We start from the raw sequence: 16,466 nt of genomic DNA, 5'->3' as shown, positions 1-16,466 counted from the left end.
TTGGCATAATTGAACATTTTGATTTGATTTGAGATTTTGTGAGAAGTTGGAGATGGCAGAGTGCTCCAAGATACACGGATTGGTTGTCAGGAACAATGGTCAAATATACAGTTTAATTATGCAGCCATGGTACAAAAAATTATTTGACTGCAGAGTGATGTGATTCACCAATCAGAGTTTAGTATTCCAGAGAGCCTTGTAATAGTAATAAGGGAATATAATTCAATCAAATATTTAAAAAGATGCAGTCTGCACTGCAGAGCCTCTTGTATCTTACTTTGCAACTTCTGTGGAGTTCGAGAGTGATAATTACTGTATGTTTGCTGCTATTTAGATGCAAAGCAGTTCATTACTGGTATAATGAATTTGCGAGTCTTATTGGCATCTGATGAAAAGTTTGAGGCTGTGTTTGGCCTGCTTCTGTTTTCTGATTTTGGAAGTTAAAGTTACTTAGTGCCTCTGCTTATGAATGGTTTTACATCTCACTGATGTTTTACCTATAATTACCAAAAAATAAAAAAATAAATAGGCCGTACCTGCAGGCATGCTTGGCTCGGATAAACAGCTGTGAAATGCATAAAAAAAGCTGGTCATTCAAGCAAATGCTTTATGCCCCAAAAAGTGAATCCATTTAGCCAAAGTCTAAGAGGCAGTTTGTAACTGAATATTTGTGATAAAGGGGAACATTGACATATAGTACAAACAGCTTTGTTCACTTAAAAAGTCTTAAAAAGCCTTTCTGCTTTTGTTCAAAGCAGTATTACGGCCACAATTCCTTCTTGTTGGAAATACAACAACACCCCCCCCCCCCCCCCCCAAAATGCTATTTAACAGCATTGATTTCCTTTTCTCCAGGTTTCCTTTGTACTTCCAAAGTTCATAACATGTGGAGATGCAACACATAATACAATATAAGACATAACAGATCTATTGTTGCAAGTAAGATAAATGTAAACATTTTTCCCCTCCCTCTGCCATGATCCCTAGAAGGGGCTGTTGTTGTTTCATGGTGATGTTAAACCCACCGTGTACACTTGCTCATTAGAGTGATCTTATTCTGTACAAACACATTTGAGAATTGCAAGCCATGACCTGTGCTATATTTGCAAGGAATCAGTGATATGTGTGCCTTTAAAGGGACAAAAGAAGACTCAATGGTGTTGAGTGACAAAAGGTGAAGTTTCTCTGAAGACTGTGCCTTTTGTCACTTATGGAGCCTGAATGCGGTTAAGTCCTTGTCGTGTAACTAATTGAACATCCATAGACGGCAGTAAGTCCCCATCTCTCCTTATTCATAGAAATTTGAAGTGCTAATGTACAAAATGAGAATGTGTTTTGTGGAAAATAACCTCATCCTTCTATCTGACATTTTTTGGAAAGGCTAAATTGTCCATAAATTTGAACATAAAGTCGTAAATGCCAGAAGAAGAAAAAAAGCAGTAAGAGGAAGAAAAGTCAGCTTAAATGCTCTAAATGTGCTGTGAATAACGAGATCTCCATTCCAGGAGAATGTGGGCAAGGGAGAGATAATGAAATGGGGATAAGATAAAGAGAAGATTTGACTGTAAACAGTGAAAGTCAAAAAGAAGAGAAGTAGAGAGAGACTGATAAAGTCTCATAAAAGCAGTGCTGCATTATGTTTTATGTTGGTATGTGAGAAAGGGCCAGCAGGTCATAGCTTTCTGGTTTGTTATGATTGGGTACAGAATTAATTACTATAGTTTTATTGGGTTACATTACCATACAACAACCCTGATTTTAGCCCATGTAGATTTATGTTTTGGATTTAAATGTACATATTAAATGCTTTTCTTTTTTGTAATCACATACTGAAAGCAAGTGTGCTGTGGATCTGAGATTCGTGGAGTGATAAAGCATCTGCTCAGAAACAGAATCATCTGGACACAATAATTGTAAAATGAAATGACACTGAATTCAATCATTCAAGCACTATAAGACTGTTAAAGCATTACAAAAGCCATAAAAAATATTTAATAGACACAAACTGGACACACTGGGCTAAATACACAAGACAAAGAAAGGCATCTGTGTTATTTGAGGAAAAGACAAATAAAATGACCAAACTGATTAACTAGGGTTTCACATGTACTTATTAGTAGTAGTGGTAGTAGGAGTAGTAGTATTTTTAGTTTTCATCTCCATTATTACAATTTTACTCATTAACATCCAAAGCCTTTGTTGACAATTTTGCCATAAATATACTAAATAACTAAAAAAATAACTCAAAAAGCAAAACCATAAAGCATAAAACATAAAACAAAAACCATCCCAAAAGATTTTTGATGAATGTTAGACATGATACATTTCATTATTAATATAAACATTTTAATTGTCTAGAATAGATGCTTAACTAGTACATTTTTGGGCATGTAATAAATCTATATACATCTCTTTTTCTCTCTCTCAGCGAATAGGTAACATTTTACAATAAGTTTGTATACATTAACATTAGTCAATGCAATTAACATGAAACAACAATAAATAAGCATTTAAGCTTTAATAGCATTTTTGTTTGTTCATTCTACAAACAATAATGCATTAAACATTGTTTTCGTTAACATTAGTTAATGCATTATGAACAGACATGAACTATGGACAATTGTATATTTATAATTTAATATGAACTAAGATTATCAAATGCTTTTATCTTTTATGTATAACATTTTATTTGTTAACAATAGCAAATTCATTAGGTATCATGAACTAACAATGAATCATAAGTTTTTACAGCATTTATTAATATTGGTTAATGTTGATTTCTAAATATACTATAGTTTATTGTTGGTTCATGTAGGTTCATAATGCATTAAGTAATGTTAACATAACACTTTAAATGTTAAACAAATGTATTAGGGTATGTTGAAATTAACATGAGCTAACATTAATAATTGTTGTACATTATTAGTTAAAATTAACTAACATAGTTAACTAATGTTAACAAATACAACATTATTGTAAAGTGTTTCACAAATTTCAGTCTTTAGCTTATGATTCATAAAGCATTAAAGGAATATTCTGGGTTCAATACAAGTAAGGCTCAATCGACAGCATTTGTGGCATAACATTGATTGCCACAAATATATTTTTAGAATTGTCCCTCCTTTTTTTAAAACAAAAACAAACCTAAAATGACTGTAAACATGTCCATTTAAACAACTTAACAGCTCAAATAATGCACAAGTTTTAACAGAAGAATTAATGTAAGTGCTTTTATAAAATTGTAAGCTTCACATTTCTGCCTTTAAACCTTTCAAAAATTGGCCTCATTCACTTCTATGGCCTCAAGCACAAATCTACCTCGATTTGTGCTTTTTTTTTTTAAAAGAAAAGGAGGGACAGGTCAAAATTAATTTTTGTGGTAATAAACTTCATGCCACAAATGCTGTCTATTGAGCTTAACTTGTATTGAATCCAGAATAGTTATTTAACCCTTAAACACACTTTTTGCACTTCCATGAATATCTTTTTTTATTTATTTTTTTTATTATTATTATTTCATATCTATTTAAGTTTACTATAACAGGATATCTATTTCTTTGTGTATTACAAGAGAAATGAGTACTATATTCATACAAATAAATACTGTATCACGTTGTCTTTCTGTGCAACAATGAAATATCAGCAATGGTGAATTATCTGTATTTTACATGTGTACACACATGCATATTATACAGGTTATTTCTTACTCAAGGTGGCGCTGATGTTTCAGTGATTGACTTGCTTTACATTTTGCATTGCTATTTGACGAAGAAACAACATCGAAGTAAACTTATAGCAAGTACAACATATGAAACGTGTGATATGACTATTGTCATTTGGGTGTACTACTGAAATAATGTAAGTTGTGCATATATTTAGACTCAATAAGTGCCTGAGAAAATACACATAAGATACACATAAGCTACACAGAAGTTACACATACATTACACATGTGTAGATTATGTGTTATGTGTAGCTCAATATGTGTTTGACACCCAGTTGTATCTCATGAAATTTCAGTGTGAAACTGGTGAATCCTGTTCTTGAATTGTCCGATTCGTTGAATTTCTCTTTAATTTATGAAAAATAAAACATAAAAATATATCAAAATATATTTTAATTTATTGTTTTCTAATTGTCTTGAAAATATTTTACAAATTTTACACTATCTGGGCATTTTGTACATCAATTTTTGTAGATATAAGTGCCAGGGTCTTTAAAGACCCGAATATGTAAGAGTGTTTGAGAAAATTACCATGCATCTAAGGGTTAACTAACGTTACCATACAGAACCATATTGTAATGCATTACCAATGATTCATGGAAAATGCTTTAATAATAGAAGCTATCATAAAAGATATCATGCTACTAACACTTGCTAAATATTTTTAGTTCACTCTTCAAGTTTTATATAGCCAACATCACATTAGCTATCAACGTGATTATGCGCTGATTGACAACCCTGTTAAGTGTCATACAATTATGTTGTTACACTGGTCACTGTAGCCTTTTCTTTTGCTTTCAGAGTAAGGCTGAAATGATTAGTCAACATTATCAACAACGTTGACAATAAAAAATTGTCGACAAAAAGTTTAGTTGTCGAATAGTCATTTGATCTAATTTAACGTAACATGAGATCACATTAAACTCTAATGATGATGCACGAGAGCAGCACTGCAGTTCACGCCTGACTGAAGAGAGGAAGAATTATACAGCTCACAGTCCAGATGCACTCTAAACTTTCCAAATAGCTTCAGGTGATGTAGATTACAAAGTATGAGGGAATTATAAAGCAAAAATACAAATTAAGTAAATACAGAAGCACTCTCATTGTGGAATAAGTGAAGCTGGAGCTACCACTCTGCTGAAGCAAAACTTGCATGTCAATTATCTTCAAGGGAAAAACCCCGGCATTACATCTTAAATGCAGTTATATTTAATGCTTTATAGCTTATTAAAGTTCAAATAAAATGGAAGCAGATCATGTAAATAACTACAAACTCCGAAACTGGCATTTCTCTGTGCAGTCAGCTCCTCTTCAATGAGTTGTGTGAACTATGTCCCGATCTAAGGGGAAGAGATTGAAACTGCACCCAGCTGATGCACACTCCGTCGCGGAGACGTTCATACCTTGAGCACGCGCGCTTGCTGCAGCTAGATTATAACGTGATGGCTCGTGACTTGTTGAGTCATAATATATGTCACTGTGCATTTCTTATTGTGAAGAAAATTGGCAATACGCAGCTTCTTTAATAAGAGAGAGTTTGTTTTTTTGTGAGTTAAAGATGGATTGAAGAGAACAGAAATGTGAGAGAGGGTAGTCTTCACCCCATTATACACTGCAAAAAAAAAAGGTTTTGTTTTGGCTTGTTTTCCAATATAAATATCTAAAACTCCTTTAAAACAACATACATTAAAAAATTTAAAAAATAATTATCTAAGTATGTTGAATATAATATTAAAAATACAAATATTTTAAAATATCTAAAAATCCTTTAAAAAAAAGATGCATTCACCTGAGAAGCAGCATATAAAATATTTAGACTTGCTTTTAGAGAATAGATCTTGAATATAAGTAGATTTTGTCTTTACTGCATTTGCAGAAGTATAACCAACCAAATACACTTATATACAAAGTACACTTATATTTAAGATACATTCTCTTAAAGCAAGTCTAAATATCCTATATGTTGCTTCTCAAGTAAATGTATCTTGTTTTAAGGATTTTTAGACAATTTTAAATGGAAAACAAGACAAAAACACTTGAAAACAATATGATTTTTTGCAGTGAATTTCTTTACTGAATTAACTTTTTAATTCAGTGAATGCCATTAAGAGGTGTTTTTAAAATATGATTTTGTCCTCTTTATTGTTAGTAAGCACATTTAATACAACATTTAAGTCGGGCACAAGCTGAATAATCGGTTAAGAGCTAGTTATTAATTGTTGCAATAATCGCAGAATAGTCGAATAATAGTTCTAATAATCGTTAGATTAATTAATTATCAATTAGTCATTAGTTGTAGCCCTATTTCAGAGTCAAATGGAGACACACGCATAGATGAAATGACAGAAGAAAAAGATGTCTTTGGAACAGGGACGTTGTAAGAGCAGAACAGCAGTTCAACTGAGCTTAAGTGACAGTCTGAACCAATGCTAATGTTATTCCTCTGATTTAGTCTTATCAGTGGGAGCCTCTGGGCTCAGTGTTCAAAGGATCATTGCACAATGTAATGGTCTGGGACATCAGGGGTGCACATTGCACATTGTAATGGCCTGGGACACCAGTAGAGTCTCTTCTCCATGGCCTCACAAGGAGAAACACCAGGGATTGGATTTCTTCAGCTTTACACAAATGTCTTCATTTTTCTCAGTTTTGAGAAATGCTAATTACTTTTTTAAGTGGCCTTTGGATTTTAAACAGGTTTCTACTTTATAAAACTCGAATTTAATTATGTCCCTAATGTTTTGCTGTTCCAGCTTGTATAACATTTGCAGTGGAAGGTGTTTGTCAATTTTGCTAAAAATGTTCAAGGTGATCTCATTAGTATTCTAAGGTATTTGTGTGTGGTTTAAGTGTGTTTGAATAGACACTGTACTGACAGCATCTAAATTGTAAACCTTTTTCCCTTTTACGTATGAACAATTTTAAATGTGCATTGATGTTTATGATTCTTTTGAGGTTCATAGAATATTGAATACATGGAATGAATAGGTTGTTTTTATGGTATTTATCAATTATATTATTTGAATATGGTTTACACCATCACATTTCACAGTTATTGTCACTACTGCATTTTTATAACACCCACAGTCAGCCGCTCAATAATTAATATACAGATTCCCTACAATGTACTCATATCATGAACCAATCTCATGTTCTCTCATCTCACTAGATTCAAAGCTTATAACAGCTCAATATAGAATATTCCCTCTCTTCAAACTTTCACACCACAATAACCTTTGTCTCTGTCTTTCTGTGTTTTTTTTTTTTTTATTTATTTTTTTAGATGAGTTCAAGGCCTTTCTCAAGAAATTGCCAACGGACCAGTTTTTAAACACCTCTGCCATCTTAAAGTTCTGGACGTCAGATCTGGTCCTGCAGAGACGCTATAGTCTGCTGGAGGCGAGCACTAAGGTGGTGCTTGGCAAAGCCATCAAAATAGTTCGCAAGCTCTTTGCTCTCAGCAAGCGCTGTCCCACACAGCCAAAGATCAGCCTGACGAAAGAAAGGTAAAGGCCACATGATGAACAAGCCGCCCCCCCAGTTATTATGTATAATAACTGTATACATAATTTAGATATCTGTTAGATGGACATCTGATAGATATCTGTTTGTTGGAACAAGAAGTGCTTGATAGTGCATAGTATTTAAGCATCATGCACTTGATTGTAGACCGAACCTTTTTTAACCTACAGTTCCATCACAGTACACAGTTAATTACCAGTATTGGGGAAAATTGCTTTGAAAAGTAACGTGTTACAATATTGGTTTACTTATACTAAAAAGTAACTATTTACGTAATAGTTACTTACTTTTCAGGGAAAGTAACACATTGAATTACATTACTTTTGCATTACTAAGATTCTATTTCCTATATAATAAATATGCCATGCTTGACTATCAGGCATTTATTTCCTTTTTACATAGTTTGCATACAATGACATGAATCAAATCCCACAATCATAGGACATCACACTCACAAGAAACGATCTATCATGCAATGTATTTTATTTATTTATTAATTTTTTTTAATGTTTTATTTGTCATGACAATGGCAGATTTTATGTCGGCTGCACCCACGAGTTCCAGGGCAAAGCAAATCCACTGCTGCTCTAAGGCAACACTCAGATTTAGCTTTTTGTCAGTGGACTACTGAATTCCACAGAAGCACTCAGATTTAATTTCATACTTTACCGACATTATTTTAAAGTTACTAATAATGCGTTAGCCTAGTGCATTTGGATTCCACCAGTGTCTGACCTATTTACCATAATAGCTCTAATCTTCTATGGATACATTTAAACTAAACAGTGGTCTGAAGCGTCTGCAGGAGGTTATACTTTTTTCTACTGGTCATGAGATTTTATATACCACATGAGCTACTTGCATAGAGTAGATACATACCTCTTTGTACATCTGTGCCTATAGGAGAGTTGGTGTGTTTCCTCTCAGTTTATTCCACATTGTTTAGTTTATTTAGAGCATGGCTAAGAGGCACTGAAGCAACTCAATTACATGGTTCAGCTGTTGTTGTTATAGGGCATGTATTTGGTATTTGACTCTGTGAAAAAAAAATAAAAAAAAATGGCACTATATGGTCAGATATATGAAATCATGGGAGACACGAAATGAGGAAGGAAGCTGAAGGATTTAAGAGAGAGGCAACATTTACCCTCCTGGCTTCTGTATAGATAGACTTTTCAGAAGAGTGGTCAGTTTGGACACATTATAATAAAGAGCTCCACACAAGTGACAGGTTGTAGTTAGCATCCTCCAGGGTGACGACTTTCCCTCCATTCTGACTGCTCTCACCTGTGTCTGCTGTGTAAGTAACAGCACAGGGGAAAAACACAGCAGAGCTCAACCAATCTGAGACTGGAATACTTTTTTAGACATTTAGCCACTGGTGTCAGATTTGCAAAAATGATGAGTGTTCAAACAGGTTTTCTAACAACTTACCATGTCTTGCATTAGTTGGACAAATGGATAGTCCTGCCCCAAACTCACACCATTGGTTGAGTAAATGTTGCAGGCTGGTCAGATTGGTCAGGATGCTTAAAAAACAGAGCAATGTTTTCATAGCACCACAGTGTTTATACTTTTTGGGGAAATCAACTTAAAAATAGCTTACATACTGTATAGTTGTTTCTGTATATTAAGCTGAGACAAAATAATTTTAACATCAAAATAATTAATTAATAATTGACTCATCCCTTCTTTTCTTTAAAAATGCAAAAAAGAGGTTGCAGTAAGGCACCCACTGAATGGGGCCAATTTTTGGAGGATTTGAAGGCAGACATGTGAAGCTTATAATTTTATGAAAGCACTTACAGTTGTGCTCAAAAGTTTGCATACCCTGGCAGAAATTGTGAAATTTTGGCATTGATTTTGAAAATATGACTGATCATGCAAAAAATTGTCTTTTATTTAAGGATAGTGATCATATGAAGCCATTTATTATCACATAGTTGTTTGGCTCCTTTTTAAATCATAATGATAACAGAAATCACCCAAATGGCCCTGATCAAAAGTTTACATACCCTTGAATGTTTGGCCTTGTTACAGACACACAAGGTGACACACACAGGTTTAAATGGCAATTAAAGGTTAATTTCCCACACCTGTGTCTTTTTAAATTGCAATTAGTGTCTGTGTATAAATGGTCAATGAGTTTGTTAGCTCTCAAGTGGATACACTGAGCAGGCTAGATACTGAGCCATGGGGAGAAGAAAAGAACTGTCAAAAGACCTTCATAACAAGGTAATGGAACTTTATAAAGATGGAAAAGGATATAAAAAGATATCCAAAGCCTTGAAAATGCCAGTCAGTTCTGTTCAATCACTTATTAAGAAGTGGAACATTCAGGGATCTCTTGATACCAAGCCAAGGTCAGGTAGAATTGTTCGGGATACAAAGAAAAACCCACAGGTAACCTGAGGAGAAATACAGGCTGCTCTGGAAAAAGACGGTGTGGTTGTTTCAAGGAGCACAATACGACGATACTTGAACAAAAATGAGCTGCATGGTCGAGTTGCCAGAAAGAAGCCAATACCACAAAAAAGCCCAGTTACAATATGCCCGACAACACCTTGACACGCCTCACAGCTTCTGGCACATTTAATTTGGAGTGACGAGACCAAAATAGAGCTTTATGGTCACAACCATAAGCGCTATGTTTGGAGAGGGGTCAACAAGGATTGTGATCCTTGAAACAACCACACCGTCTTTTTCCAGAGCAGCCTGTATTTCTCCTGTACATTAATTATTTTGTTAAAACTTTTGTATTATTTGAGCTGGAAAGTTACGTTGTGCTGTCACGACAACAAAGCTGTAAAATTGGATATAACTCCACACAAAAGACTAATAAGCGATTTTATCACACAAATACTTTTGTAACAGTGAGTATTTTAACCTTTATGGATTGGCCCAACTAACTTCCATTGTAAGTGCCTCACTGAAACCTAGATTTTTTTTAGTTATTTATTTTTAAGGAAAAGGAAGAACAAGTCAAAATTAATGTTTGTATTAATCAACATTATACCACAAATACTGTAGACTGAGTTTAACTTGTATTGAAACCACATTATTTCTTCACTAGAAAAGATAACCAGTTCATAACTTCAATTTTGAGAGGTTTATTTAACCACTTGAAATGTCATCTAAGGCTTTTATGATCATCTTCAACATGAGATACATGTTACATTAGTGTATAAGAGTATTTATAGACTCTATAGTCCATGACATAAGAAAAGCCTAATGAAATGGAACCCCACAGGGAAGCAGCACACAGAAAGTGCAAATGACGAGAGGGTTTTTATTTATATATGTATGGATGTATGCGTCAACAGCAGTGAAGTGAGTTGGAAGATAATGGAGAACATTTATTTAAGTGACTCGTCTCTTGCTAAATTGGATGAAAGAGAATGAAAAGAAAATGCTGTCTCCACACATGCATCTTTAGTGCTCTGAAAACTCACTTCCTTTACTGGTTAAGAACGATTTGACTTTGTCAAGGAACAGACATCAGCACTTGATTAATATTCTTATCAATCAGTGAGAGGAAATGAATGCCTCATTTACCACAGACAAATGTAAGGCCAATGCAAAGTCATGACTGAACAATTTTAACATGTTAGTCAAACAATTTTTCATGTCAATTTAGCCTTGAAGTCTTTTGAGTTACATCTTCATAAGCAAATCCTAGACATTAATTTTGTAGGAACTAATCGTGTCTGTAATTATCACCTTCCCTTGCAGGACTCTAGGGTTTTGGCTAAACAAAGCCCAGTCTCTACTGTACTGCAGTGAGCATGGTGTGCATGGCACCTTCTCAGAGGAACTGCAGGGCTGCATCTGCGCTGCAGAGCAACGTACTCTCTGCCAGGGCACTGTGCCATGTAGGGTGGGTGAGGGGAACCTCTGCTCGTCCTGTGCCCCAGACAACATTACCCGCTGTGGCACATGCTTCCCAGGCAGCATCCTCCATATGGGCTCCTGTCGCCCCAACATTGCCAACTCATTGGACCACTATGTCAACTTTGAATTTGACATGCCTGATGCTGAGATGCATTACCTCCTCCAGAGGCTTGATAGCCGCATGGAAGTCCATGCAATCTACATCAGCAATGATGTGCGGCTCGGCAGCTGGTTCAACCCAGCATGGCGGAAACGCATGCTGCTCACCCTCAAGAGCAACAAGAACAAATCCAACCTTATCCACATGTTGATGGGGATCTCTTTCCAGATCTGTTCCACCAAGAACAGCACACTGGAACCTGTGCCTGCAATCTACGTCAACCCCTTCGGGGGCAGTCATTCGGAGAGCTGGTTCATGCCTGTTAACCAGCAGGACTTCCCAGACTGGGAAAAAACTAAATTGGATGCCTCACTTCAGTGCTATAACTGGACCCTCAGTCTTGGCAGCAAGTGGAAGTCCTTCTTCGAGACGGTTCACATTTACCTTCGTAGTCGTATCATTACAGATGATCCCGCAGTCAACGAGACCCTTTTTTACGAACCGCTCGATCTGGATGACCACTCAGCCAACCTGGGCTACATGAAAATCAACAGCCTGAAGGTCTTTGGATACAGCATGCACTTCGATCCAGAGGGGATCAAAGATCTGATCTTGCAGTTGGACTACCCCTACACACAGGGCTCACAAGATGCAGCCTTCTTGATGCTTCTGGAGATGAGAGACCGCATCAACCGGCTCTCTCCACCAGGAGCCCAGCCACTGGACCTCTTCTCCTGCCTGCTGAGGCACAGGCTCAAGCTTTCATCCAGTGAGGTGGTACGCATACGGGATGCACTCCAGAGTTTCAATGCCAAGCTGCCTAATTCTGCTGAGCCAGAACTCAGCCAGCTGTGCAGCTAGCTCAAATCACACATTTTGGCCTGTGTGTGTGAATGTATTTGTATGTGATGAAAGAGAGGGAAAATAAATATATTGTCAGTGTATTTGCAAATGTTTGTGGATGAGAGCATCTTTGAACGATCCTCCTTTGGGAGGGATGCAATGCAGGATTTTTGATTGTGACTGGCATAGGAGCATTTACCATATGGGGCTTCTGAATTGCCAGAATATTCCCTCACTGGGAAAACCTTGTGGAAGAAGGGTGGATGTAGCCTACTGTCAAAACTACTAACTGTCTTTGAGTAAAGATTCGCTTTGATACAATGGGGATTTAACTTAAGGAGGCTGCCTACTAGATGATTCTGAGCAAACATGGAAAGAGAAAATTTTATTTGAGAATATATACTCGCAATATGCGGAAGTGGAGTTCTCTTCCCAGTCCACCCCTGACTGTACCTATACTTTCTTAGCACCTGCAGTATGTACTGCAGGTGCTGTAGGTATTCTGTGTTGATGTGATGGCATTATTTGAGATGAAAGCAGAGAACCGATAATAAGGATTCCATTCTGATCTGAAGGTTTGGAGCACACTGCCCCAAATGTTATAACAATCAACAGAGATTTAAATCTTTGCTTTTCTATTTTATCTGCAGTCACAACTCCTGTATTGTGAGATCTGTATATCTGTATTTAATGTTGGACTGAATTGCCAGAATGTTGGATAGAAATTCCTTTGTATTCAGAGATATGGCTAAACCAAAAGGCAAACATGAAAGCAAATTGAATGGCAAAATTTCTTGCTGTTTTTTTTTTTTTTTTTTTTTTTATGTTCATTGAAATCTCTTTTGAGGTAACCTTAAGATAACATTCTTTCAATATTGTTTTGAAAAGGTTTGTGGACAGCTTTGTAAATATTGCTCCATCTCATTCAAGACATGAAAAGCTTCCATTGCTTCTTGGATATATACAGATTTACACCTGTATTTGTACTTTTTTTAAAGTGCAAAGACCAAACAACACTTCAACACAAAACAATTGCCTTATGAAGTGAAATCTCTGTTCTTATATCAAAGCACACTTGGCTGTATGTCCCTCTTTCTCTTCTATTCTATTCTTTTTTTTCTCGCGCTTTATTAAATTCTGATTTGAATTACAGTGACCTCTAATCTGTAAATGTTCGTTTTAATTGAAGTATTATATGAGGAGTACATTATGTGTCATTATGTGCAAAAACAGAGTTACATTTACATTTCCCGATTCAATATCTTTGTTTTCCATTTCCCTACTTTTCTACTACACATAGACATATATAATGATGTGACAGAGAATAACTATAATACATGAATTCATTTTAGTATATCTGCATCTCGGGGCAATTATTTTCTCTCAGAATTTAATAACCGTACATGTACCACTTAAGTGTTCTTGATTACATTACTTGGGCTGTGGAATTTGTCAACACAATCAACCAGATAATTATAGCCCTTGTCAACACTGAGTGTTTATTACTCCTTATTATTTAAAACTGGAATGTCTAGAAATATCTGTGAAAATTGCATATATCCAGCTACATAAAAAAACTACCAGTTGTCTGTCAGGATAAGATGAATGACTCTATATATGATGAGCAACTTTTACAGTGGGGGGGGGGGAAGAATAAAAAAGTGCAATTTATGCGGTTGTCATATAGAGCTGTAGGACCTTCACATACTCTGTCACAATATATCTGGATCCGTGCTGAACTGCAAGGAAAAATAAAATGCTCACTAAACTAATAAGATGGAAATAACATGGAGTCTAAATGTGAGTTGTTTATCTTAATGTAGAACACAGAAATCAGTTTTTGCCCATCAACAAATCGTCAAGACAGTGAAGGGCATCTAATCAATTACAGAGGCCCTGTGTAAACTTGCATCCTCTATATTAAGAATGCATACACAATTGGAATATGTCAGTATTCCATGATTTACAATGGTTGCACTGCTAAAAGCTGCAATGTATTTATGGATAACACCTTTAATAACTTTCAATGGTAAGTCATAAACATTCTATAATACTTAGCAGATTGTTAGTTCATGAATATTCAAATATGAATATATGAGAATATACTGTATGAATCATACTGTAGTTTCTTTACTATTTGAACATTTCCTAACATTTTAAATGTGTATTAATTAACAAATGATCTGTTAAGCATTATAGAGGCCTTTTGAAATGTTTGATAATGACTTACTAATGAAATATTTATATTCATATGAAAATTCACTATATTGTACATTGTGTCATTGTGTGAAATATGAATTTTGGGCCAATACATTATTATAAAAAGATATACGTGTTAAACGGAACATACAATATAGCTAATCCAAACATCTTTTAAATGATGGTGTAGTTTTACTATTAAATTTTACTTTATACAGAGCACATTTAATGTTAACTAACACTTCAAAATGTTACCCTGTACTCTGGTTTTCATTGAAAACATTTGCATTTTTCTTTCAAAATAGGCCAGACAAAACTCTCACATTCATTACTGTAACAGTTGCAAGTTACCTTGTATTTATTTCTTTGGGATTTTACCAAGCGTGAAAATTTTGTTTTGTGTTCCACCTCAGATACAAGAGATTATGCTTTTGTAGAAACGTGTCAAGCGTGGCATACTTTTAGGCTCTCTCAGCACGCTGTTTGAATTACTTAAAAACAGATTTTTTTTTTTTTTTCTGATTCCATGAACATTTTTGAAAACCAGCCTTCATTAGCATACTTTGAAATAAATAAAAAAAAAGAAATCCTCTAATGTGCACTAATGTACAGTAGCAAAACTATTATTTTTTGGCATTTTTTTTTTTTTATTTCAGCCTGTAGTTATTTACTAAGCATGCTCTGAAACAAAATGGCATGTTGTCAAATTAATACAGCTCTTGGAGTTTTGAGATGTCTCTTGGTGTCCTACTAGTCACTGAGGGCACTTAAAAATTTGTGAACTCAGAATCCTCAGAAACCTCTTAAATTGTCTAGATTCTTGTTGCAAACAACTTTTCCTGCCCAGTCTTTAAACTTTATTTTAATGCGCTTCTCAACTTTGCACTGCAGAAAGCCAGACACGTACAGTTTATCTACATGAATGCTGCATTGCAGAGAGCTTTACCATGCTGTAAACATCAACTGACAGAAATTTTGTCCATCTCTGATGTTTCTCAAATGCATTACCATTTTCCAAACGGGTTAATTTTTTTTTTAATCAATTTTCCTTTTTTTTTTTTTACTCAAATCTTTATGCCTGTACATGCTACAATTTTATGAATAATCTTCAAGTTACATCAGTGGGGTCAGTCTACTGTCATGCCTTGAGCCTCTATGCATCGCCCGAGTGGGACATAAAGCTGCCCCAAAAACATTTTGACATTTTGGACACTTAAGCCACACAAAATTGTCTGAATGTTATTGCATTAGATAACAACATTTCAAACTATGTGGCCTCTGCAAACAAATGATGCAGAACTAACTTTTGTGAGTTTTTTTTTTTTTTGGCAATGACTTTTAACCAACTTGTCTCATGGTGACTTTTAGCAGATGTATGAAGTCAGTTCCCCTTCACACAGTGTCCTAGCAGAGTAACCACAGGTGTAGTTTATCACATGTTGTACGTGTTCCACAAAGTTTGGCAACCAGAAAGTGTAAAAATACTTTTATTCTTAATTTTAAACAATATATCTGTTTTTTCCATTTGAAAACAAACCTTTTTTGAGTGAAATATTCTGCTTGAAAAGAGTGTTTATGCGATATTTCTTTAAAACAAATGCCACATGGTTTGATATATATTAAATAATGCAAAGACATTCATACCTTTTTATGAATGACTTTTGTCACTGTATGCTTGCCTTTTTTTTTTTTTTTTTTTTTTGAGAGAGAGGTATCAATGTCCAGAACCAAAGTGCTTAATGTAAATAGTTTGACTGCATTAAATTCTATGAGAGACAATATAGCTCAGTAAAGAGCATGAGGTGCCAGCATGATCTTGGTTGATAGGAGATAGGAATTCTGTATCTGTATATGGTGTTCATGATTCTGTACAGAGCCTGATATGGGCAGGCCATGAAATGAAACATTTTCTTTATACTCTTTAAACCATCCCCCCCCCCCCCCCCCCTCTCTCTCTCTCACTCACTCAATGTTTTAACAAGATGTAAATGTCTTATATGATTAATAAAAGGATGAAACAATCCTTTCCCCCCATGAAGTCTTTATGGGTAAGTGCCATATCTTTTCTACCATGAAGAGCTTGCTCTTTGATGTAAAACAGCAATAGTCAAATAGAAATGACAAATTCTTAATCTTTGTCTTGTTTTCCTGTTAAAAAATATCCACACCTCCTTAAAACAAGAA

At 35.1% G+C, this 16,466-nt stretch overlaps 1 protein-coding gene across 2 annotated transcripts in view; it reads left to right on the top strand.

The window, feature by feature from the left end:
* Nucleotides 1–16,003, top strand: part of brinp2 (bone morphogenetic protein/retinoic acid inducible neural-specific 2) — a 138,137-nt gene extending 122,134 nt beyond the window's left edge. For both annotated transcript variants that reach the window (XM_051698739.1, XM_051698740.1), the window contains 2 exons: nucleotides 7,011–7,233; nucleotides 10,982–16,003. In XM_051698739.1, the coding sequence (XP_051554699.1) occupies nucleotides 7,011–7,233; nucleotides 10,982–12,101 (1,343 nt within the window). In that variant the 3' untranslated portion in view covers nucleotides 12,102–16,003. The remainder of the gene's footprint in view (nucleotides 1–7,010; nucleotides 7,234–10,981) is intronic.
* Nucleotides 16,004–16,466: the final 463 nt, after the last annotated feature.

Source organism: Myxocyprinus asiaticus, chromosome 5 (genome assembly GCF_019703515.2).
Source record: "Myxocyprinus asiaticus isolate MX2 ecotype Aquarium Trade chromosome 5, UBuf_Myxa_2, whole genome shotgun sequence".
Lineage (NCBI taxonomy): Eukaryota > Metazoa > Chordata > Actinopteri > Cypriniformes > Catostomidae > Myxocyprinus > Myxocyprinus asiaticus.
The sequence above is the reverse complement of the archived record's forward strand: the minus strand, read 5'-3'. Positions and strand labels throughout refer to the sequence as shown.